The 26261-nt window shown below is 40.4% G+C and overlaps 1 protein-coding gene across 7 annotated transcripts in view; it reads left to right on the top strand.

Annotated features, from left to right (window-relative positions):
* Window positions 1-26261, top strand: part of raph1b (Ras association (RalGDS/AF-6) and pleckstrin homology domains 1b) — a 76625-nt gene that overhangs the window by 25273 nt on the left and 25091 nt on the right. For 6 of the 7 annotated variants that reach the window (XM_059554132.1, XM_059554135.1, XM_059554136.1 and 3 more), the window contains one exon: window positions 25485-25606. In XM_059554132.1, the coding sequence (XP_059410115.1) occupies window positions 25487-25606 (120 nt within the window). In that variant the 5' untranslated portion in view covers window positions 25485-25486. Of the gene's footprint in view, window positions 1-25481; window positions 25607-26261 lie in introns of all 7 variants that reach the window. The other variant, XM_059554133.1, reaches the window with a different exon arrangement.

Here is a 26261-nt window from a genome sequence, read left to right on the forward strand (position 1 = left end):
AAATTTTCTTAACGATTTATGTGTCAAGGATATAACACTTTCTCCTTCCAAAATATTTTATTCAAAAACACACAAAAAAACGCAATTCATAATGACTTTTATAATTATCCTTTCAATGGTGAGCATGTTTTTAATTTCTGAATATTTTTTTTTTTATATTATACATTATTTTATATGATTTTATTAAATCTTAAGCTATTAATTAATTGTCAGTAAAATCAAGTAATTTAGTGTGACCAATAAGTCTATTAAAATATTAGAGAATTTGAACATTTACTTTCACAAACATTTTTTATGACAAGTAACAAATACAAGCTTAGATCGGGAAAAATGTTGTAAAATGTCACACGAGGCAGTGTTCCAAAAACATGATATTTTTTTATTAATAATTTATGATATTTATAAAAAAAAAAAAAAAAAAAAAAAACTTTCAATTGATATTGTGGCCATTCAAATTTTTTATTGACCAAAATACTGAATGGTTACAGGTCACAAGACATAAAACTATTATGAAAAGAATAGATATCACAAACTGTCATAGCTTGCGGGGGAAAAAAATCATTATTTACTGAAATGTTTTGCTCGATACACAAATGTTGTAGTAGATTATTATGTTTGCAAGCTACAGTAGTTGTGTAGAATCCTCAATAATCTGCTGATAACAGGCAAAGTATTTCATATTCCCTGTCCACAGCCTACAACTAGTTTAGAGTTCAGACTAAAATTTTTTTTAAAATAACCTTAAGTATTTCCAGTCATACTCCGATGTTAAGACTCAGTGACATGAGCTTGACTGTGTTAAATCCAGGTTCTCACTTGCTGTCTCACCTTTGGCGTCTAGATAAACTGGGTTGACTTGTTTGGAATTACTCTTGGTCACAAAAGTAACATGTATCTTCCATTCTTACGGTGCATGGGCACCTTTCTTTTCAACACTCTAACCAAACCAGCTGCCAGCTTAAAGTCAAAGGTCTTGAAGTCAAAGTGTGACAATGTGCTGCCCAGGCCTCAGCACCATGTTTATTTTTTGGGGGGTGGACATGGAATTCCCAGCTGCTGGAGACAAGAAGGGTTTGAGTCTTTTGTCATGTCTGTGTGTCCAGCCTGACTTGCAACATACCCTCACAAAGTTAGCAGCTGGCCAGTGCCACACAGTCCAACTGTACATGAAGTGCAAAAGAGGAACTGTCAAATAGTCAAATGCTCACCGTTGTCTGTGGAAGCACTTTGGGAGAAGGTATGGAATAGAGGAAATGGATATCGAGTAGATAATGTTCCCACTGGTTAATCGTCTTGTTAAAAAAACCGATGATACCAGTGAAGTGGTGTGCGCATTTCACTTTCAAATAGCAAATAGCGCCTCTTTTCCTCGCTTTCCTGCACTTTTAAATAGTTTGAATTAGCGTCAATTCAGCGTCAATTGCTTGAATGCAACAACAAAATACAACGTCAAACTCACATTAGCCTATATATTAAACATAGCACTTTAACTAACAAAACAAATAAAAATACACCATGGTATAGGCCAGGCTATGCCTAATATAAAATAACAAATAACTTGCATTACAAGTTTAAATAGGTATACAAAACTGGAAATAAGTAAACATGTATAATAAATGACCAAATAAATAATAAATGTGATCTGTGATGCGACTGTCGTTCGGCACGCTGCATTGGGCAGCCGTTTTCAGTTTTTATTGCAAAAAAAAAAATCTAAACGACGGTGGGGGGTCGGTGCTGCAGTGGGCAAGTGACGTAACTGGTTTTTTGACCAATAAAATTCACTTTCTTGTCATGCTTCCTTAACATACAGAAACAGAATAAATTAAGTACAAATATGCACAGTATGCACATAAAACATTCTAAAAAATATACAGTATATATAAGATACAAAGACAACAACATGTATTCAAAATTATTTTCATCCCTGAGCTAAGACCAAAATAAAATAGCGATATCTAAAAGAAAAAGAATTGTCATAAATGACTCAACCTCGTGTCCTTCCAAACCTATAAGACATTCATTGTTTTTCAAATGAAAATGCTGAAATCAGAGAGCTTTCTGACGTAGAACTCAGATGCGCTGTGCCTTGTTTACAAGCAGAGGAATGCACACGTACGTGTCATGGTACGGAGGTGGAGACTGACCCAGAAGAGAATAAATCGTTGAACAAAGCCGTTATTTTCGTTGTCTTTCCACACAAAAGTGTTCTCGTAGCTTCATAAAATTACGGTTGAACCATTGATGTCACGTGGACTATTTTAACAATGTCTTAACTAACTTTCTAGGCCTTGAACGTGGTTGTTCTGTTGCTGTCTATTCAGTGTCAGAAAACTCTTGGATTTCAAATGTTTCAAATTTGTTATCAAAACTATTACCAAACTACCCCTTGGAGTATTTGAATATTTGCAATGTATAACTTTTATGAGAAACAATACCGAACATAAAACTGTCCCATTAATCTTCAAACTTCAGAAAGAACTTAAAAAAAAAAAGGCTTCAGGCTTTTCTTTTGTCTTGTAACTACATTTTATAAAAGTAACAGCTGCATTGATTCAATGTGCCATTTTGTGTATAGTTAGCAAACTGTTTAATTGAGTGAGTCTGCGATTAAAAGCAGTTGCTGGTTTGCAGCTGTATGTTCTGCTTTATCACAGTTATGTCTATGAAATACTTGCTTATTACATCTGGATGGAGTACAAAACTAGAGTATTTGCTGACATTTAGGTCAGAGGTGTCTGCATAGTGGAAGGCTCTGCATCCATTAAAAGAATGTTCTTTATTACAGATCAAAGCCCTAAAAGCTCACTCTTTGTGCCGCCTATGAGTGACAGTAGGCACAGACACGACACATTATGTGCGTGATGGGATGCAGTAAACAAGCAGTAATTATGTTGTGGAATATGACAGGTCCCCACTATAATTGTTCAAGCGCAGAAGGGTTGGGAGGGGTTTCAGTTACATGACGTAGGAGTTCAACAGTCTGAAGGCCTGCAGGAAAAAGCTGGATGCTGCAGTACTGTCTGTCTAATGGAAGCAGTGAGAAAAGTGGCTGGAGTCTCGTGATACTTAAGAGCCGCAGTTCCTGACTGAACTCATAAATAGCTCATTCTAGGGCCATCACATGGGATATCTGGCGTTCCAGGGCTTTCTTCTGTCTTCAAGTACTCATTTCTTCAAAGTGAATATTTCCTCTTATGTATCAGTTTCAGACTCTGCAGTATGTTGCAGGTTATTTTTTTATTTGTTTTTTTGCCATGGTGCAGCATGTTTGGGTGTCCAGACTTTTGACCTCACATTTCAAGCCACCTGGGACTGCAGTAAAGGGGATTGCTTGCTCATCTTGCCCTGAAGCTATACACACGTATTTCAGATACTTACACATACACGTAGAGCAAAGAGAGTGGGATACTTGACAGTCAGCACTATCCGTAAACCTGTGCCTTCGGTTTTTGTTTGAGCCAGGATGTGGCAGATATATATGGATGAAGAATAGCAGAGGAGAACATCTGGAGGATACAGCTCATGGAACCACTTTAATCTACTTTTATTATTCCGCTGAAGAAAAAAAACAATCACATACCAAGTCTGTTTTTAAAGACCAATCACAATGGTCGACGTTTCTGAACTCCGCACAGAGAGTATTCATAATGCAGACTCTGTTTTAAGACTTGCATCAAAAGCTCTGATGTAAGATGAGGAAAATAGTTGCCTCACGGGAACTGATATATTAAGATCGTATGACCAGCTCACTGCTCACTTTATCTCAGTTTCCCACAATATTGGACACTTTTGTTTGCTGCACCCTTATATTATTCCAAACCCATATGACTTCTTTCTTCAGTGAAACTAAAAATAATATAGATTTTTTTATAGTGAACACCGCTGTTAAGCTACAAATATGACAAAACATCCCTCGATTAAAATATAGTTGTGAAAAATATTCTCCTAACGTCGATTTATGTCAGCATTTGGTTAATTTTGGTTCAATTTGCAAATATCCCTGTTTCAACCCTAAATTAACATATCTGGTAACAAATGTCCCCTAAAGGTTCCTGCATGTTTGCTGGAAGTCCTCCAAATGTCATACTTCAGTGTCCTTTTAATGGTTAAAGAGATAATCCAACAGTTTTTTTATTCTCTCTTAATTATTTTATTCTGTTATCATCCCAGATGTATATGACTTTCCTTCATCAGTGGAACACAAACATTATTTTTAGGAAAATATTCCATCTTTGAGACTCCATATAATGCAAATGGACCGGTTTACAAAAGTTAACAAAAACCACACAATATGACATAATCCGTATGACTCCAGCTGATGAATTAGTATCCTCTAATGCAACAATGATAGGTGTTTGTAAGAAAAATAGTAAAGTTTTAAACTTTTTGAACTATAAAGCATAGTGTCTGACTAACTGTCAAATGCAGGTCAATGAGTTGATGCTAGATGGCATGACGTAAGTGTGTTGAGAAACTTGCAAGACTAGTGAGCTGACCATCACTTCTAGCACGAGTTTCACAACATGCTTTTTTGAATAATCCTAATCTGTCTTCTACAGTAGAAAGTAAGTCATATACATCTGGGATAGCATGTGGATGAGTAAATTATGAGAGATTTTTATTTTTGGGTGAAGTAAAGAACTCTACCTTTTTTAGTCAGTTGGGTTGTCTGTAGACTAACAGACATCGAATTATTTCACTATAAAGTGTTTTTCTGTCACAAATACGACAGTCCAAAATCTGTATCCCTCTCAGTTTGGTGATTTCTACAGTATTGGCACAAGTTTATATGATTATGTGTCAATGAAGTTGGTGTTTAAGATCTTCCTTGTTGCTGGAATATTTTGGCTCACTGTGTCAGACAGAGTGAAGGTCAGACTACGGAAAACGACACACCTTTTCCCTGGCCAATTTTGGACTTATGTGGTTCCTGTATGAAAGGAGTCCTTTCACTGGGCCACCGGCTGTGCATGTGCGGGTGTCTGCTTTTTGTGCCATTTGGATAGCCAAAGGATATGACGTGGAGTGCTGAGTGAGAATCAATCCACACCCTAATAAAATGTCTTAAGAAACTGTCAAGTGTTTCTCAAAGTTTTTTCCTCTCTCTCTCCTACTGGCTTTCCCTCTGTATGTGGCTTATCTGTCTATTTCCTATGATTCAATCCAGATCTGTTGTTGTTCTGAAGAAAAGGAATTTAGGTGATGCATTCTTTTCCATAGGTCCTGAAAGAATTTGACTAAAACTCCTTTATACCTGTGTATGCTTGATGAACATACACAAACTTAACCTAGAAATGCCTCAACAACGTGCACCACAATGACTGACAGCTGTCAGATGTACTTCAGATGGGTTTGACTTGTTCCTGGATGCTGAAATATCTTCACACCTTCCTCCAGGATTCATAGTTAACGCTGTATGAGGATCCATCCTCAGAATAACAGTGTATTCTCTGAGTTGAGGGTTTGTGGTATAGCCGACATTTGGCTCAAGGCTGTTTTGATCAGTTGTTCAAGTGATTTAGTGTTCACTTTCATTTCAACACAAAGTGACTCTGTGCCTGCTCTATAGTTATATTTAGAAATACTCTCTCCAGTCTCCAGTTGTCCCTCTGTTTTCAGTCTTTGCAGAAAATGGTTTGATAACGTCTTTAATACAGAGACATAATGGGAAACTGTGAAACTTGCAATTCTGCAATAAGTGAAAATGTGAAATTAATAGTGTCCAGCTCTTTGGGTTTCAGAGAAAAGATAAACTGCAGAGTAACAGTTTAAACAGTTTAAGAAGTTATTGCGTTGATGCACTGGATTCTTTATAATGATATTATAAAGAAAAATATAGAAAATGGTCCAGACTTTGATTTTACCATTACACCTACCATTCAGCTTAAGGTTTTATTATTCAGTCTAATGTAAATTCTGTTGAAATGTTGAATGACAGTATCACTATATAGATAATTTTAGCATCTTATTTATACTTAAGATGAGGAATTTAGTACTGATAAATATGTATATATATATATGTATATATATATTCAGATTCCCATGAACAGAGAGAGTTGTTCAAATGAAAAGCATCATGTTTTTTAATACTAAAAACATAATGTTTGTATCACTTTAGCTCTGCTTGGGATAGTTCACCCAAAAATGAAAATGTGTCTGTTGTCTTTTGTTTATCTTCGAAACACATATGAAGCTGTATTTTCCATTTATTGTAAGTCTATATAATCAACATTTTCAAGCTTTAAATAAAAAGACTTGAAGACATTGTTCAAGTTATCCGAATGATCAAACAAATTTATTATAAGATTTTATCATCATATAATCATTGATTAATGCACACATATAGAGCACATCAAATATGGTCAACAGAAGCTCAGCTATGCATGCATGATGCGTGAGAAGAAACCTCATTGGTTCTCGCATATAAAGTTATCATATCTGAGCATCTATTTACCATATTTGTTGTGCATTACTGAATTTTCATATGTAAATAAATGCACAAATTAAACCTGTTGATTAATTTTAGTAAGATTTAAAAATGAAAATTTAGGAGAAAGGCGTTAGTAAATCCATTTACTGTACATTGTCAACAATTACCAACTCACATTAGTTCCTGCCATGTGATTCAGACACATTGGATCAAATATATCAAAAAGATGTGTGAGAAATCATGGCCTCACAGAGGGTTTTTGGGGCTTATTTTAGAATTCACCACGATTTAATGAGTAATTCTCTGATTCAGCAAATACATCAGCTCAGGACTTGATGATAGATTACACAAAGCTGTGTGTGTGTGTGTGTGTGTGTGTGTGTGTGTGTGTGTGTGTGTGTGTGTGTGTGTGTGTGTGTGTGTGTGTGTGTGTGTGTGTGTGTGTGTGTGTGTGTGTGTGTGAGGGAGGTGGAGGGAAACACTGAACAGGCAAAAAAAAGTGAATCAGCCAGTGTGAGTAAACATTCTTAATATGTTATTATAAATGTCTCGCATACTGGTTTTTAACTGTACTTGTGTGAGTGACTGTGCGCTACAAAGGGAGATTTGTCTCTCATGTTGCATTCTCCTCTCTCACTGTCCTCTATTTTACTTTACTCTTAAGATGCTTAATTTTTTCTCTCTTCCTTAGACCTAATATGTGTCCCACTGCACTATACAGCAATGTTGTCACATGCCATTTTCCCTCAGAGACCGTCTGCCATGACACACATACAATAATCTAATGTTTTAATTGAGGATATTTTCAGAGTTTCACAATTGCTCAAAACATGATATGATGCTATTTCTGTCTAGGGTGTGAGCATGGCCTCAAGTACCTTATTGGTTTTATAAAACGGTTAACACAAAATAAAAAACAATTAAAACCAAAAATGCCTGTATTGAAATGTTACTTTTTTTTTTTATCAAGTTCATTAAATGCTGTCCTTTCGCTAAAAATAGTTTCTGACAGCAACAGTAAAAGAGAATGTTCCGAACATGCCTCATCTAATGGCTTAAATAGAGAATAGAGAATATGAGCTCTTATCATCTGCAGTTTTTTTTATATATATATATATATCATATATGATATTTCTTTGCACACATACATCTGCTTATCTCTCAGCATGAGAAAACGTACTCGGTTACTAAACGTAACCTCGGTTCTCTCTAGAAGAGCGAACGAGTACTGCGTCTTAGCTAAGACGCTACGGGAAAAGTCTCTTTTCACGAAATACTGAAGCAAAAAATTATCCTTAATTTTGTATTTTTGTAAAGCACATTTGCAGCAGTACACAGCCATAGGCGAGACGGCTCGTTCGCTCATTGGCTTGTTCTGCGGCAACTGCACAGCCTATCGAGCGCGGGCTGATGCAACATCAGACCAATAAGGGCGCTTCGCGCCCTTCTTGCCACTTCCCGCCGAAACGGGTGTGGCCCAACCTATAAAAGGAGCTCGAAAAGGCTGACTCACCTGATTTATTTCATCGCCGAAGCGAACCAGAGTGAATCGTGCGCACGGCAGAGAACGCAGTACTCGTTCGCTCTTCTAGAGAGAACCGAGGTTACGTTTAGTAACCGAGTACGTTCACTTACGAGAGCTCTCTCGTACTGCGTCTTAGCTAAGACGCTGCGGGAACCCAATGTAAAACGCTGTGCGCGCAGGGATCACACACCAATAAACCTGAAGCAACGCCCAGGATTTACAGTGCACAGTCACCTGAGGGACTCACAGAGAGTCCAGGACAGAAAAGGGAAAAAGCCCTCCGTCCTATATCTAGCAGCATCCGTAGATGCGGCAATTTGACATCACACAGCCGAGGCAAGGCCTGACCAATGTGGCAATGCGGGTCTTACGCAATACTGCCCATATAACAGTCGGCAGCGCATAGCGCCTGTGAACTCAGAATTCCCCTCAGGGCCCTGATTCGACTATACCGACAACAGCCTTGCTTGCAAGGCGGGGACCTCCAGGTTATAGAACCTGATAAATGTAGACGGCGAGGCCCAACCTGCCGCCATACATATATCCTGCAAGGAGATCCCAGTAGACCACACCCACGATGAGGCAACGCCTCTTGTGGAGTGTGCTCTGACGCCCAACGGGCACTGAAGGCCCCTGGAAGCGTAAGCTAACGCTATGGCGTCAACTATCCATCTGGATAGAGTCTGTCTCGAAACAGCCATTCCCTTGGAACGTCCACCGAACGAGACAAACAGCTGCTCCGTCTGCCGAAAGGCAGCAGAGCGAGACACATAAGCTCTTAAAACCCTGACAGGGCAAAGAAGACTCGAGTCTCCATCCTCCCCTGACACCGGCAGGGCAGACAGGGCAATAAACTGAGCCCGAAACGGTGTGTTGAGGGATTTCGGCACATAACCGTGCCTAGGTTTGAGTATGACCCTTGAGTCATTGGGCCCAAACTCCAAGCACGACTGGCTCACTGAGAGCGCGTGCAAATCACCCACACGCTTCACAGAAGCGAGAGCCAACAAGAATACTGTCTTGAACGACAGATGCTGAAGGCTAACCGATTGGATAGGCTCAAAAGGGGGACCCTTCAAGGCCTCCAAAACCGCCGCGAGGTCCCACATAGGGACTGACAGAGGTCTGGGAGGATTCAGCCTCCTAGCTCCTCTGAGGAACCGGATGACTAAATCGTTCCTTCCTATTGACTGACCGGACGCCGTTTCAGAAAACGCAGCGATGGCCGCCACATAAACTTTGAGCGTGGATGGGGCTCTGCCCTTATCCAACAGCTCCTGTAGGAAGGAGAGGACCTCCGTCACCTCACAACTAAGGGGTGAATAACCTCGAGCTGTGCACCAGCTGGAGAACACCGACCACTTCGAGGCATACAGACGTCGTGTCGACGGAGCTCTAGCCTGAGTGATGGTATTTAGCACTCCCACTGCGAGAACAGCGGGTAACCGTTGAGCGCCCACACATGGAGGGACCACAACTCCGGTTGAGGGTGCCAAATCGAGCCCCTGGCCTGCGAGAGGAGGTCCCTCCTCAACAGTACCGGCCACGGGGCGACATCTGCTAACTGCATCAAATCTGGGAACCATGGTTGGTTCTTCCAAAGAGGTGCTACAAGCAGTATTGAACATCTCGTTTCTCTCACCCGTTCTATCACCTGCGGAAGGAGGGAGACGGGAGGGAACGCATAAAGCGGGCAGCACGGCCATCTCCGTGACAGCGCGCTTTCGTTCTTGGAAAAGAACGCGGGGCAGTGAGCGTTTTCGTGGGACGCAAAGAGGTCCACCTCCGCCATGCCAAATCACTCCCACAACAGCCGGACTGTTTGCGGGTGTAGAGACCATTCGCCCGTAGGAACATTGCCTCTGGACAGCCTGTCTGGACCCAGATTCTGCAGTCCAGGCACATGCACTGCTCTCAGCGAGCGCACGTTGCGCTGAGCCCAAACCAGGAGGCGTTCCGTCAGCCTGCACAGGTTTCGGGACCCGAGACCGCCCTGGCGATTTATGTAGGATACCATGGACATGTTGTCCGCACGGACTACGACGTGGTGATCCTTGATATGGGGACAAAGCGCGTCAGCGCGTTCTCCACTGCCAGCATTTCCAGGCAGTTGATATGATGGAGCTTTTCCCATTCTGACCATAGGCCAAAGGACGGTCTGCCTTCGAGCAGCGCTCCCCATCCCGAAGTGGAGGCGTCCGTCGACACCATTTTCACACTCGGGGAAGTCCCCAGGCTTACACCTGATCAGTACTAGCCGTTCGCTGTCCAAGGTGCTAGAGCCGCAACACAGCTCTGATCGACCTTGAAATGCAGCCGGCCAGACGCCCACGCTCTGCGCGGCACCCGAGCCTTCAGCCAGAACTGCAGGGGGCGCATGCGGAGCAGGCCCAGCCGCAGAACCGGAGATGCTGAGGCCATGAGACCCAGCATCTTTTGACAGTGTTTGAGCGACACGGTCGCGCCGCAGCGGAAGGAACTCGCTGCACGCTGAATGCCCATCGCGCGCTGTGGTGACAGCCGCGCCGTCATGGAACACGAGTTCAGAACTATACCCAGAAACAGGATCGTCTGACTGGGGTTCAGCGAACTCTTCGCCCAATTGACACTGAGGCCGAGCTTCTCGAGGTGATCGAGTAAAACGGCCCTGTGGTCCACGAGCTCCGCTCGTGATCGGGCCAGAACCAGCCAGTCGTCCAAATAATTCAGCACTCGTATGCCTCTGAGTCTGAGAGGAGCGAGCACTGCATCCATGCACCTCGTAAACGTACGAGGAGCCACGGAGGACTGTAAACTGGTATGCCTGGCCCTCGAAGGCGAATCTCAAATATCGCCTGTGGTTTGACACTACCTGTATTTGAAAATACGCGTCCCTCAGATCTATTGACATGAACCAGTCCCCTCTGCGAATCTGCGCGAGGAGTTTCCTGGTCGTAAGCATTTTGAAACTGCGTTTCATCAATGCCTTGTTCAGCTGTCTTAGATCCAGTATGGGCCTGAGACCCCCGTCTCTCTTGGGCACCAGAGAGTATCTGCTGTACAGCCCCCCCCTCGCTTTGAGCTTGAGACACAGGCTCTACAGCCCCTTTGCTCAACAGTTTTGATATTTCGGCCCGAAGTATGTGTGCTACTTCTGTTTTGACCGTAGTTTCGATGCGCGCTGAAAAGCGCGGAGGGCGTCGAAAAAAACTGTAGCGAGTAGCCTCTCTTTATAATGCCTAGCACCCAATCCGATACCCCTGGAAGCGGTGACCATGCATCTGCATGAATGGCTAAGGGCTGGATGCGAAGCGCGCTCTGTTGACCGGGCAACGGCGGCGCTCGGGTGTGCTGCGCATTTGAGGCGGGGAGCGCGCTGATCACAGCGGGCAGATCGCTCCTCCTCGACCCCGTCCCGGCGCTTAACCGACTGGGGGAAGGCTAAGCAGGTCCCGTGGGACTCGATATGTCTGCGAGTGACTGTGGGCTGCATATGCCACTTTCAACTCGCTGTCTGCCTGTGCAGAGCGTACATGCACGGGCCTCGTTTTTACAGAAGCCATGCGCCGTATGTGACATAGTGTATGTGGGCACTGGGGAGTGGGCACGTTTACTATGCGGCGCGCTCGACCGATCTGTGTCGATCTTATGTGCGCGAGCCCTGTGTGCAGGGCTGTGCTTACATGTGGAGATGGGCACTGAGGAGTGGGCATCGTCACTGCATTTATAGCACCATTGGCCGTGGCCGGACGAGCGTGCACGGGTTTTGTTTTTTACAGAAACCACATGACGCGTGTGACAATGATTGTGGGCACTGAGGAATGGGCACGTCTACTATGTAGTGCGCGTGATCGACTTGAGTCGCTTTTATGGGCGCGAGCCCTGTGTGAAGGGCTGTGCTCATATGTGGATATGGGCACTGAGCAGTGGGCATCGTCACTACATTTATAGCACCTTCGGCCGTGGCCGGGACACCAGAAATTACATCTTTTTCGGGAAATATCTGGGTAGCCGTGATAACGGTTTTCGTGTGCAGGCAAGCGGGCAACCGTACAGGCTTGCGCATTGCAAAAAACGCTGAAACAGTCACAATCTCTGGAACTGAAACAGCGGCGCGCTTAGGTGAGAGCCCGGCCACAGCGGAACTCGTACACCGGCGCTTCGATGAAGCAGCCATCGTGTGTAGTGCCGACGCAGCGTCATGCAGCATGCGTAGATGGCTTTCCTAGGATGGCTTCGGGGGTCCCGGCCTCACCGTAATCCTCTGCCGCGGGGCGACGGCCGGTAGAGCGAGAACGGGGGTCTCGAGCTGCGTTGCTGAAGCTGTTGTGATAACGGCTTTTGTGTGCAGGCAAGCGGGCAACTGTGCAGGCTTGCGCATTGCAGAAAACGCTGAGACAGGTCACAATTCCTGGAACTGAAACAGCGGCGCGCTTGGGTGAGAGCTCGGCCACAGCGGAACTTGTACACCTGCGCTTCGATGAAGCAGCCATCGTTAGTAGTGCCGACGCAGCGTCACACAGCAGGCTTTAGATGGCAACACCGCTTTTGCCGCCGTCCAGCAGAGGGCGGACAAAGGTGCGTCGCTATCGCCTGTTCCACCGGCGGAAGTGAGTGGTAGTTCCTGTTTTTAGCATCATCGGTGTGGAGAATGCTAGTGAGACAGACGAACGAGTTCACGCTGAATATGGAGCATTCCAAGCCTTCGCCACCTCTTCATGAAGCTCAGGAAGAAATGAGGCGGGCTTTGAGAAGTACGCTCATCCGAAAGGGAAATACCATCCAGCCGGGAACGAGAGGGGGGGCGCTGGTGCAAACCACTCGCGGCCGAGACTCGTCGCGGCCAACACGAGCATTCGCCCCGGCTCCTTCTCGATGTCAGCTCGTCTGCTGGGCTTCTGAGCAGAAGGCGCGAGATCCTCGGAGCTCGCCCAGGCCTCACTGCCCGAAGCTAGCAGAGAGCGCGTGTCCTCTTCCTCCGACGCGGCCCTGAGATCGACTTCCTCGGACGACGCGCCGGCAAACAGCGGGCGCTGCCCACCGGGAAGCGATGCAGGGGGGGCCGGTGAAGCAGGGCGAACCGGCGAGCTCGGTTGAGCTGAAGACGGTTCTGGAATCCGCTGGAAGCGAGGCTTTTACGGCGCCTCAGCGCAGCGGAGAATGCAGGCTCAGAGAAAAAGGCCAGGCGAGTCCTCAGAGTCACCATGGCAACAGCTCGCAGTGGGGGCATCCGTCGTCAGCGAGCGCTGCATGATCTTCACCCAGGCAGGAGACACAGATGACGTACCGGTCTCCCTCGCTGAGTGGGGCTCTGACGAGCCGCAGGATGGCATCTTAAAAAAGACGCGAGCTCTTTTACGAGTGTGTGTCGCAGGGCGAACACACACACACACATAAAGAACAGCTTGGATATAACAGAATTGAAAGGATATAGGCACCGGATAGCGCAGCAGGAACGGCAGTGGAAGGCGGCGATGCCAGCAGCTTCAGAATGGCTCGTACGCTGATGTGCTTCCTCAGACGGCGCTTGCTTCCTCCGTGATCCAGCAATGCGTGAGCTTCGCTGAAGAGATGAAAAATCAGGTGAGTCAGCCTTTTCGAGCTCCTTTTATAGGTTGGGCCACACCCGTTTCGGCGGGAAGTGGCAAGAAGGGCGCGAAGCGCCCTTATTGGTCTGATGTTGCATCAGCCCGCGCTCGATAGGCTGTGCAGTTGCCGCAGAACAAGCCAAAGAGCGAACGAGCCGTCTCGCCTATGGCTGTGTACTGCTGCAAATGCGCTTTACAAAAATACAAAATTAAGGATAATTTTTTGCTTCAGTATTTCGTGAAAAGAGACTTTTCCCGTAGCGTCTTAGCTAAGACGCAGTACGAGAGAGCTCTCGTAAGAGAACGTCTGTTTTCAGTCTTTTAGTTTTAAAACAGACCGATTCGCATTACAGCACGAGTTTGCATGCATCATTACTAGGGGTGTAACGATTCACTCGTTTTCTCGATGCATCGATTACAAACCCTGACGATTCATATGCAGCGATTTTGAAACATGATTTTTGAATCGCCGATCTCCGACAGTAATCAATTTAAAACACTAAGAATCGAATGAATCGCGATTTCTATACTGATTCAGTGCTTTCAAAATATAAACACATTAAATTACTACATGCAAAATTAATGGAGACCCTGAAGAGTGTTTGTGAATCGTGCCTCTAATCTGTCCTTCACACGCTCCACTGTTTAAAAAAAAGTGTCTAAATCATATTCACAGTTCCTTTGAATGATAAGTGTTTTAACAATGCTGATGAACCGAAAATATGAGGGAAACGCTTAAAATAACCACATCATTAACAAGAGCGCAAGATTTATCTGATAATCAGATGCATGAAAGTAGCGTTTGTTGCTATAGAAACAGACATCGAGCACGTTTTCTCTCAGAATCATTCGATGATGGAACGGAAAAGTTACAACAGCTACTATACCATTTTATTCTGTATAAATGAGATTAGAGCTGAAACAACGAATCGATTTAATCGATTAAAATCGATTATTAAAATAGTTGTCAACTAATTTAGTCATCGATTCGTTGCTAAATAACTTTTATTTGCTGTAAGCGGCTCATTTCGTGCATATTTCAAATCTGCGATGACCAAAGTGTGGCAGTAATGAGCCACCGGAGGTTTTACTCAGCCAGTACAGCAGGAGAAGTAGCGAATAGCCAATAACTGGCCTCGTTTTATGTCACGTGCTTCCCGAACAGCGTCTCTGCAGCATTCAGCGTGATGTGGGAGTACTTTACTTTGAGCCTTCAAAAAAGAAGAGTAACCTGTAAACTCTGCACTACTGAACTGTTTAAGGGGACGTTCACATATCGCGTCTTTTGCGCGCTCAAGTTCATTATTTCCAACACCCAGGCACGTGCATACATAGACATGAAAGGGGGCTTGAGCACCTGCCCTTTTTATTCCTGGAGAGAAAGTGCCCTTTTTTCTGGGATGCTTTTTTTTTATTTTTGAAAAATAATATATATTTCTGTTTGCACACAGCTTCCCTGTCAAACAAATATATTTATTGAAATATAGTATCTAAATATCAGGTCAGGAGTTCTGAAGCGCTCCCTCTCCCCCGATTGTTAAACCCGATTGTATTGCTTCCGCTAAAGAAAATAGTCCGCTCCGTCTCTACGGTTAGAATCCTGTGAGTCCATAGCAACGCTCTGTTTTTCATGGCAACGGTCTGTTATACTCCGCTCAGCGGTCTGTTGGTTATAACAGACCACATTCTACATTGGAATTCAACCAAGCCATGTAATAAAATAAGTTAATAAAATAAGCATATATCACCACCAGGTGATATGCTTTAGTTATTTTGTTTATCCTATTTACCTGCATTTCCCTGTCAATTAGATGCAAATGTGCGCATTTTTACTAGTTGACGCCTAATTTGCATACAGAACTTCCCCAGTTATTGACTTACAGCAAGAGTCTTTCCCCCTGAAATTTAGAAATCTAAATTGGTGAATTTAGAAGAAATCTACAGATGCAAACAGATGGAGGTTACACTCTAAAAAATGTAGTAAATCTGAGTAACTGCATCTGGTACATTAATAAATAAAACTGAGTAGAAATAAGTTAACATTAAACTTTAAAAATAACAATATTTATAAATTAACTATTTAAGTAATTTAACTTTTTTTATTTCCTCGAAACCTTTATAAAATAGTATTCCATACCACCACAAATACATACATGACATTGGCTTTTATTGAATTTTTACTCAATTATTTTGGTAAGTTTAATTTTAAAGTGTTATGTATTCTGATAACACCAAAATAATTAAAACGATTTAGTGCCTAGTGCAAAAATAAACAAATTATTAGTAAAACACGCCCCTCTGTTTGATGCAGTTATTTAGGTTATTCTAAATATGAAGAGTTCAGATGAAAAATCCTCTAAGTGCCATCTGAAATTTCCTTCAATAATGATCATTTTTATCAAGCTTGTATGTTTATGTTCACTTATTTCACATTACTGGCAATGAAAATTACCTATTAATTGTCATTTAAGTTAAATTACTGAACTTAAATACGAGCTTGAAAAAAAAAAGCTCATAAGAAAATTTCAGATGGCACTTAGAGGCTTTTGCATCTGAACTCTTCATATATACTTGAAACTAGTAGCATAGAAAATGTTTTCAAAACATGCACATTGTGGAATGGTTTCCTTTGCTGCTCTATAAACCTAGTGAATACTAAGGAGACCATGGTTTCTGTGAACTGATTATTTTGTAGACATCTTTTGAAAATGAAACAATTGCGTGAGTTTGAGGAAGATAAAATTAATTAACTTTTTAAATTATTTTTTTTTAAAAGGAAGTTCGAGTTGCGTTAATATATATATACTTTTTTGTTTAAAAAAAAAAAAAAAAAAAACTAATTATGAGAAGTGCCCTTTATTTCACTTGAGCCCCTGCCCCTCAAAATGTCTGTGCACGTCCCTGCCAACACCGCATCGAGTTAAAACATTTCAACTTTTCAGAATGCTGCAAGCGCACCGCGGGTCATGTGACAAGAACTAACCAATCAGCTTCATCCTTTCCCGTAACAACGTTAAAAGCTCAGTCAAGATGAAAGGAACAGCTGATCATAGTTGTATATGGATTTCCATTTTTAAATAAATTTAGTAGCAGAGCTACAGCAAGCGATTTTTTGAGCTGCAAATCCATTTATCCTTTGCTGAAATTTCCGCGTCTTCAAGGAGAGAGCACGTCATGGTTGCTTAGCAAAGGCAGACGCCTCAGGGGCGCTTCTGCCCGAGCGCTTTGGAAAGGAGGAGAAAGCGGCGCGCCTAGCGTTTTCCACACATTTTTAGGCGCGATTTGTGAACGGCCCCTAAGACTTTCATTTGTGCAGATTCTCCAGTACAATGTTGTTTGCAAATGTTTAGTCGTAAAAGCTGATAACATTGCTTTTTAACAGTTAACATTTAAAGCTTTACAAACCTGTTCTGTGATCAGTTTGTCGTTTACCAGTTCAAAATTCAGTCGTGCAGCCTAATTATGACTGAATGAGAGAGGTAAATGTTTAAAGATATTTGAAATGCACTTTTTTTCTAAGTATTCACTGCTCTTTTTCACACAGCAGGTTTTTTGTGTGTGTCCAATTTTTTTTTCTGGACAACCTTCTGATGGATTTGACTTTAGATTGTGAGTTCCATTCAGGTTTCGGAGGATTGTTTACAATCTCACAGCAAACGCTATAAAGCTGTTTCCCAGTAAATAATAAAATACAATGCACTGCAATTTTATTCTGTTTTATCCTTATTCTTTGTGAAAATATGTTCTGAAAGATTCCTTAAGCTTTGTTCGGGATGTTAAACTACTTTAGGAGCTCTAAGGACTGCCATGGTGAAAACATTATTTGAAATCTACTTGTGAAATTTGCTAGAGTATGGGTAAGTGTTCTGATTGCAGAAGAGTTCGACAAAGGATTACTAACACAATAGGTATATTTTTGATGAGGATATGACAGTGCAAAATGGTTAAAATCTCTTAAAAATCTATGCTGAAGGATAAAGACCATTTATTAATAATTTACTTGGGGAAAAAATGGAAAAAACTAAAATATAAATACATAAACCGATTAATCGTAAAAATAATCGAAAGATTAATCGATTATCAAAATAATCGTTAGTTGCAGCCCTAAATGAGATAAAGAAGTTTACACACTGAAAGAGAAGTTATCTCGCTCTCATAAACGTGCCAGGCTATATCTGCAGCTAAACTGAATAAAAGCAGAATTAACTGATGAAACATTAAGAAAAAAAAAACACAATAAATAAAATTTATGAATGATGCAGTGCTAATTGACGTATCATTTATTACAGTACAGAAACTATAAAGTATATTTTCTGTGCAGAAAATTTAAATAATAGATAAATGTAGTAGCCTATATAAAACAATCATAAAATTGCAATTAGGAAAAAATTATTGATTACAAAGTATTATTGTCGAGCAGTGTATTTGTTTTCTTACAGCAAATTAAAAGTAATAAAAAAAGAAGAGAATTCATTTAAAAAAAATAATTATGAAAATACATAGGCTACATACATAAAATGATTTTATTTGACATTTTTCACTTCAGAAATGATGGCTACGCCCCTGGTGTGACAAAATGTTAGTTGATACATAATACTTTTAAAGCTCTTTTTTTAAATCTTGGCTTACATACATTTTTACTTATGCCATGTCATGCCATAGCACCATTAAACTAGCATTTAACAATGGACAAAAGTTTTTTTTTTTTTTTTTTTTTTTTTTTTTTTTTTTAAGGCTGCTGTGTAATTTGCCCCCTGACTAAGCATTTAAAGAATTTAGGGGAAGCATTGAAATAATCCTGTGAATGCACTTAAAGAACGCAGAATCGAATCGTTATAATCGAGTCAAATTTTATTTAATTGTGAATCGAATCGCTGCCTCCCCAAAGATTCACAGCCCTAATCATTACAGTGTAAACTGATGATCATAAAGAAAACTAATAACTACTGTAATATTCCCTCCTCACTTTGGAAACTGTAGACTTCCACACAGATGCGCACTGCACTCACATCAAAATATCTCCGCATGAGAAGCATTTATGAGACGGGGGGAGGGGGTGGGGTCTCAACATTAAAGATGAAAGATGCAACATAATGCCAACAGGGGTCACGCATACTTCATTAAATAAATAACAAACATTTAAAGGGTTAGTTCACCCAAAAATGAAAATTATGTAATTAATAACTCACCCTCATGTCGTTCCAAACCCGTAAGACCTCAATTTATCTTCGGAACACAGTTTAAGATATTTTAGATTTAGTCCATTTCAAAATGTATGTACGGTATACTGTCCATGTCCAGAAAGGTAATAAAAAATATCTTCAGTCCATGTGGCATCAGAGGTTCAGTTAGAATTTGTTGAAGCATCAAAAATACATTTTGGTCCAAAAATAACAAATATTACGACTTTATTCAGCATTGTCTTCTCTTCCGGGTCTGTTGTGAGTGTGTTCTTTTCCACGAACCGGTTCTTTCAGACAGTTCAATGAACGGTTGAAAAAAACACCGGTTCTTTTGCGCTCAAAGTAATGACGTCATTTGCGATGATTGCCCTTGATTCAAGCCTTCGGTTTATCTGCGTTCATAACATTAGCACAGAATCAGTTCGGTTCAGACACGCTGTGTGTCAGTCTGCTTCACGCTGAATCACACATGCGCAGTATCACAGCTCCTCGGTTCTCGAATCAGACGCGTCCAACAGTTCAGTGTACTGCTGATCCGAAAACCGATGCAACCGGTTCTTGACTCGAGAACATGAACCGCTCCAGCAGTGGGCGTGTACATTTGTTATCTGGATCGGCTCGGTGTTCATCTTCAGTTCTCTCCTCACAGCAGTTCAGTCAGTGTACTGTTTGAGTAAATGAATTACTCTGGGAAATACATTTTCAATGGAGGGTCAGAAAGCTCTCAGACTAAATGTAAAATATCTTAAACTGTGTTCTGAAGATGAACGGAGGTCTCACGGGTTTGGAACGACATGAAGGTGAGTTATTAATGACATAATTTTCATTTTTGGGTCAACTAACCCTTTAATTCTGGCTTTGATGCTGTATTATTGATTGTTTATGTTGCTAAGGGTGGTTGCTAAGGGTGTTGCTCAGTGATACACAGAACCGTTGGGTGAAGCGGTCATAGCTGTGCTGTATCTTGAATAAAACACAGCTGTTGATCAATCAGATGGAGGAATGGAGCTAACTGTTTTATAAATACATATAATTATTTTGTCTTTAACACTGTTGCACCTGTTCCATATGCGCCACCTGCAGTCAGAGAGTGATTTGTTTTCATTCAACCTGTCTGCTGTTTTTTTTTTCTCGTGAAGATAGCTGGTTTTATGCAGTATATTTTCACAAAATCAAAGTCAGACTATCCAGTTTTTGCTTCACATTTTGTTTGAGTAATAATTCATTGTGAAATCAATATCGTGAATTGTATCGCATTGTAAGTTAAAAAATTGTAAATTGTTACATCCCTAATAATAAGAGCTAGTAGGGATTAAGAGTTTCAACACTTGTCATGCTTGGTTTTTCATCCCTAAAATTCATGTTCTTATTTTTATTTATTTTTACGTCCTCAGAAAGCCAACTCTTCACCTTGAGTTGATTCTGAAGAATTGATATGTGGAAAGCAGAGCTAAAAACACCCACCGCCCTACCCACCCACATTTGAACCTCTTTTACTGAAACATCCATTCATTACTCCCCATGCAGATCACAGTCAGACATCTGTATGACAGTACAGTAACATATTTTTTAAATGTCTCAGTATGACATGGTCAAAGGTCATAGGTATTTTTTTATTTTTTTTGGTCACAAATGACTGTGTTCGTAAAGCATTTACAGAAATGTTGTGTTAAAACAGCTATTACTGCTGGTTATGAAAATGAAGTGTGTCAGTAAAAAGCTGGCTTTGTTTCTGCAGAATTTGTTTTTATGTGGTAAAAACAGATGTACAGAGTTGAGAAACAAGGAAAAGGGATGGATTTAGAGTGTCATTGCTGTCTAAGTCTTCTTTCTGCTATTTATCTGATCAACTCAATGTGGTAGCACACGGTCAAACTGTGCATCAGAAATGTATGTGGTCATATCTGACTTCGTCTTTACCAAGATTATTATATTAAAAGTTCAGTAGAAAGTTTTAAATTTTAGTGCAGATATGTTTAATACAACATTTAATGTTGTGATACCAATCTAGATTACAAAACTAAAAAAAGTGTTTGTAAGTTATACAAATTTACTACAATTTCAGCACTGATATTTTACACTGGGCTTTACTGTAGCGATAACAGAATGAAGAATACACTCGTATATATGTTCATATATATGCATAGAGTCCAGGTGAAAAGTTTGTATTAATTAAAGCATTTTTTTTATGTTTTTGGCTAATATTGTAACTGACATGAATAAAATTAATGATCAAATTATGTCAGGCAAATTTTAATGATTGTGACCAGCCTAGTATAGCTACTAACTGTTCAGTACATCAACCCTCAAAGAATGTATGGCTTCACACTCACATAGCTTCATTATCCTAATGAAAAAAAAAAGATTTTTTTTGTTGTCGTTTAGTTGTTTATTTTGTATATTTGGATGACCCAGACATGTACTTGACAGATGTGAGTGCTGTGTAGCACTGTTACTGCAGGGAGAAGGTCATGTGAATTCTGTTTGTCCTGTTGCTTTGCTTTTTATGCTGAAGTGTTAAGTTATAGGCTAATTCAGAAGTTGGCATCTGCTGGAAAGTGATTTATTAGATTTGAGTAGCACTCAGATCCCTGGGCTGTGTGTGTTTTGCCATATGTCGTGTGTTTGGGTAGGGATGAATAATAACATTAGCACACATGCCACTTGTGTGTGTGTGTGTGTGTGTGTGTGTTTATTTGTGGCCAAGCTCACAAGCACACTTGTGTGTGTTTGAACAAGAGGTCAGGGAGGTAAGAGTGGCAGCTGTAGTGTTTCTCCTTGTTCTGCTTTGACACCGTCTGTGTGTGTTTTTGAAAGAGTGAGACTGTGCACATGGAAAAGGGTGGTAGCCTGCTCACCCCTCTTCCTTTTCCTTTCCCCCTCCTTGGCCAGCCATGATGTCATATTTAGCCTCATAGCAGGAGAGCGAGTGTGTGTGTGTGTCAGCCAGGGAACAGCTGCTGGAGGGTGGTGGGAGAGCCTTGACAAAACAGCTCGCCGGGGAAATGAAGAATTCTGTACATCCTGGACATTTCCTGTCTTTCCCTCTGTTCCTCTCTTCTTCTCTTTCTATCATTTTCACTCATTCTTACACAAGTCACCCTATGAACAAGTAATATTTCATGACTTTATTAAATGCTATAAGCACAAAAATCCAATGATTTAAATGCTTGAAATATATTTTCGTAATTATAAATTATGAGCATGTTCCTTTAGAACATTTATTATTTTATTTGATGGTTTGTGTGTGTATTAAATGCACTACCATCTAAAGAGTTTCATCAAGGCTGCATTTATTAATGTATTACTATTAATTATAAATAATATTACCATTTAAAATATTTTTTTTTCATTGCGAATGTATGTTAAAATGTAATGTATAACTGTGATGCAAAGCCAATAAGTTTAAAAGAACAATTAAATGTATTTAAAATAGACATTGTGTCACTGTACTGTCACTTTTGATCAATTTAATGCACCGTGTAATTAAAACCCTTACTTGGTTGCATAAAAACATTTATTTTCATGTAAAACAGAATCCTTTTCTGTGTCCGTGAGGCTTGGTTACTGCTTTTTTTGTTCACTGCTGACAGCAGGCCATAACCTTGATGAAAAGTAGAGCAGGAGCCATTTTGCTTTGCAATGTTCCACCCTCACATTCACAACATCCCAACAGACACTTGTTTACTCCTATATTATAAAGCTTTAAATGGCACAGTTCAGTTAATTAGCACATACAGATATACTTAATTTAATAGAAGTCTCTTTGAAAATATCACAAAATATAAAAGGCTTTCGTTTCATAGATTGAAGCGCATTTTTAGACTGTGTGCAGTGGCAGATGAAATATAAAGGATGAATATATTGTCTACATTTTGTGCTTCACCATTTTGTGTGTGTGTGTGTGTGTGTGTGTGTGTGTGTGAGAGAGAGAGAGAGAGTTTAACAGAGCTTAGTCTAAACCAGCAGCTGTTAAGCAACAGGGAGCCAAGATAACACACCTCTCGAATTTCCCTCTGCTCTTGTTCTCTATTTCCACCTTTTTTCTTTTTTCATTTTCTGCTGTTCCATAATTTTGCAAAATCTCCTTTTGTCCCATACTCTCCCCTCTCATTCCCTCTCTCTCTCTTTATTCATCCTCTTTGCACTTGACTGATTATGCAGAGCCGTGGCCGTCTGCAGTAGAGTGACTGAAGGCATCATTAGCATCCTGCTGATCTGAAAGCGACGAGACCGAGCACGGGGTTAGAATGATATATTTGCAAGACTCGATCTACTGAATTAAGCACCTTGTTGAACTGAACCTCTGATTGTTTCTTGTCACTGGACTTGCATATGCAAACACTGGAAGATGCAGCTCACCCATAGGGGTCTGAAACCATCTTATATTAGTAATGGTAAAAACGTTCAATTTGCGGTCTCCTGCTGATCTAGGATCTGTTAGAGTGGATGTCAGCAGGACTGTATTGTAAGAAAACAAAGGCATCAGGATTCTCAGATTCTGAATACATATTTATGCAGTTAAGCAAACTTTAACTACATCTGCAGAACCATACTCATGGTCTTTTTTTCTCGCTGTAACTACCCAAAATATCTAATCAGCTGTTAGAAATGCATTGCAGTTCAAATCATTTTTTTTTTTAAAGAAATCAATACTACTTTCGTCAAGGATGCATTACATTGATCAAAAGTGACAGTAAATGCATTCATAATGTTACAAAATGTTTTTAAAATATATTCAAAATGTTCTTTTGATCTTTCTGTTCACCAAAGAATCAAGAAAGATATCTGTTTCCACAGAAATTTGAAGTGACATTGATAATAAGGAATGAATCTTAAGTAGTATCTTAAGCTTATGTATCTTAAATTGTCATATTAGAATAATTTCTAAAGGATCATGTGACACTGAAGAGTGCAGTGATGGCAGCTTTGCTCTGCATCACAGTATATTTTATAGAATTCTTAGTTATTTTAAATTGTAATAATATTTCACAATATTACTGTTTTTACTGTATTTTTGATCAAATAAATGAGCCTTGGTGAGCAGAAAAGACTTCTTTCAAAAACATTTTTAAAAAAAAGTGTACTAATCCCCTGATTTCTGTAGTTTAGTACATGTTTTCCTGGAATATGTGATTCTGATTTCTAATCAAGATATTTTCCATGTAAATGTCAGAAAACATAGTGTCTGCTTTCAAGTCTGCTACATACGTTAGTGCAAACACACCTTTGCTGGATCAACAAGTGAAGCAGGTCTTTAGGGTTACGGTGAGCTCAGAATTTTAAAGGAAATATCTCCGCTTTTCTGGGCCCCAAAAGGCATGTAAGTAGAAGAAAAAGCTGGAAAATGAAAAAGAGGGTTGTGGATATGATCAGTTTAGGTTCCAGTTTCACATTTTGTGTAATAATAAATATATTAAGCCTGTAATATATTACATTTAATAGTGAAATGTATTCAAGGGTCCCTGATTGTTTTATACAGTGTCACAATAGTGCACAACACAACGAAATAGCACTAATTTAGTTGTGTTGTGCTAATTTCACTGTATTGTGGCTTGTTTCTGTTGTGCTGTGCTAATTTGGTTGTGTGGCAGCTTGTTTGTGTTGTGTTTTGCCTTGTGTTTTCATTGTGTTGTGCTCATGTTGTTGTGTTTCGACTTGTTTCTGTTGTGTTGTGCTAATTTGGCTGTGTTTTGGCTTGTTTCCAGCTTCTTTCTGTTGTGTTGTGCTAATTTCATTGTGTTGCAGCTCGTTTCTGTTTTTTGTGGAGATTTTCTTCTCAGATATTGAAAGTGAATTTAGCTTTCTTTAATATGTCTCTGTGCGTAGTGTGTGGCTCATCTGGTTGTCCTTCACAAACGTTCATGGTTTTTTTTATTCACCCAACCCTGACTCCGCATGAAAAGCCTAACATATGCTTACACGCATGCTGACTCAAGTGTTTTGCTCGAATCGTGACTGAGCGCAGCTACGTTACTGTCCACTAGAGGGCGGCCACCGCCTTACACCCTCAAATCTCCATTCTAACGAGGTCAGTACTAACACACCCAACATTCGTGTGATTACAAGCATTTCCAAATTCTCTTCTAAAATATAATTACATTGCATTGAAGCATTAATATTGATCTCAAAGTTGTTTTGTTTATCTGTGTGCTTGATGCAGTGTATTTCGAGTAACAAGTGTACTTATAACTAACCTAGTAGGAATGCTTTGAATAATGTTAGTTAGTAATGAACTATATTTTGAATTAAGAAACACAGTGGAAGATACAGCAGGGTTTACAATGGTGATGATGGAAGATCTAGAGAAGGTTGCTATAGCAACTATGCCAGTCTTTGAGACAGAGCTGAGGTTACCATAACAACCACATCACACCCTCTCAGAAGGCAACCTTGAAATAATGACTTTACACAGAGACGAACGCTGGAGCTGTCTGACAGAGAATGCATAAAGATAATGAAGAAAAAAAGGTTTTGGTTTTTCTCAAATATGCCAGACAGTCAGATGCAGATTGTAAGGTGTCGCCCTCATTTAAAAGAAAGATTCGAGGGTTTCCGTGTGGGATAAGGAGAGAGAAATCAATATCATTTACTGGGTTACAAAAGTGGAAATCAATCGTCATGACAACCTGTGATGTTCATCGTCCTTTAAATTAATCAACAACTAATTGTGTTGACAAGACGTATCAAAGCCATCAAGTCATTCTTGAAATACCTGTGATGTCTGTGATGTTGTTGACTGTATCATGTGCTGTGGTGTGTGTGTGTGACAGCAGATATGGAGCAGGTGTCAGATGATGAGTTGGACCATGCTGCTGAAGAAGACAGCGATAAGGAGGACCAGGATCTGGACAAGATGTTTGGTGCCTGGTTGGGAGAACTGGACAAACTCACACAGGTGACGCTCTCACACTCAGTCACTCAGTGTGATGTTGTGATGAATTACATCTTAAATATGTATGTATGTATTATCTAAACTTTTGTGGACTTTCTCAGCAAATATTGAATAATGTAATTAATTCTGTTTTAGGGATGCATAACATTTTACCATATCTTATGTTTGGTGATATTTAACATTTTTAGTATCAGTATAGGTCAGTATTGTATATTTAACTGTACATGCTCATGTCCCCTATTTTCACATCAGATTACTACCTTTGCCATCATCTAAAGCAGTGTTTCTAAACCAGGCGACCAGGATCATTTTATTTATAATAATTTTTTGCCATTTATTTTATTCTTACTGGAAACTGGAACCCCAAATATATAAGATCCTGATTTTAAAATAAAATTTTAAAAGGGATTTAAAAATATTTCTAAATTAAAGGAATAGTTCACCCATAAATGAAACTTTTTGTCATCGTTTACTCACCTTCTAAACCTGTATAAGTTTCTTTGTTCAACATAAAAATATATTTTGAAGAACCAAACAGTTGTTGGTCCCTTTAACTTCCATAGCAGTGAAAGAAATACTATAGAAGTCAGTGGGGACAATCAACATGATTACCAACATTCTTTAAAATATCTTCTATTTTATGTTCAACACAAAGAAA

This window comes from Carassius carassius, chromosome 7 (assembly GCF_963082965.1).
Source record: "Carassius carassius chromosome 7, fCarCar2.1, whole genome shotgun sequence".
Classification (NCBI taxonomy): Eukaryota; Metazoa; Chordata; class Actinopteri; order Cypriniformes; family Cyprinidae; genus Carassius; species Carassius carassius.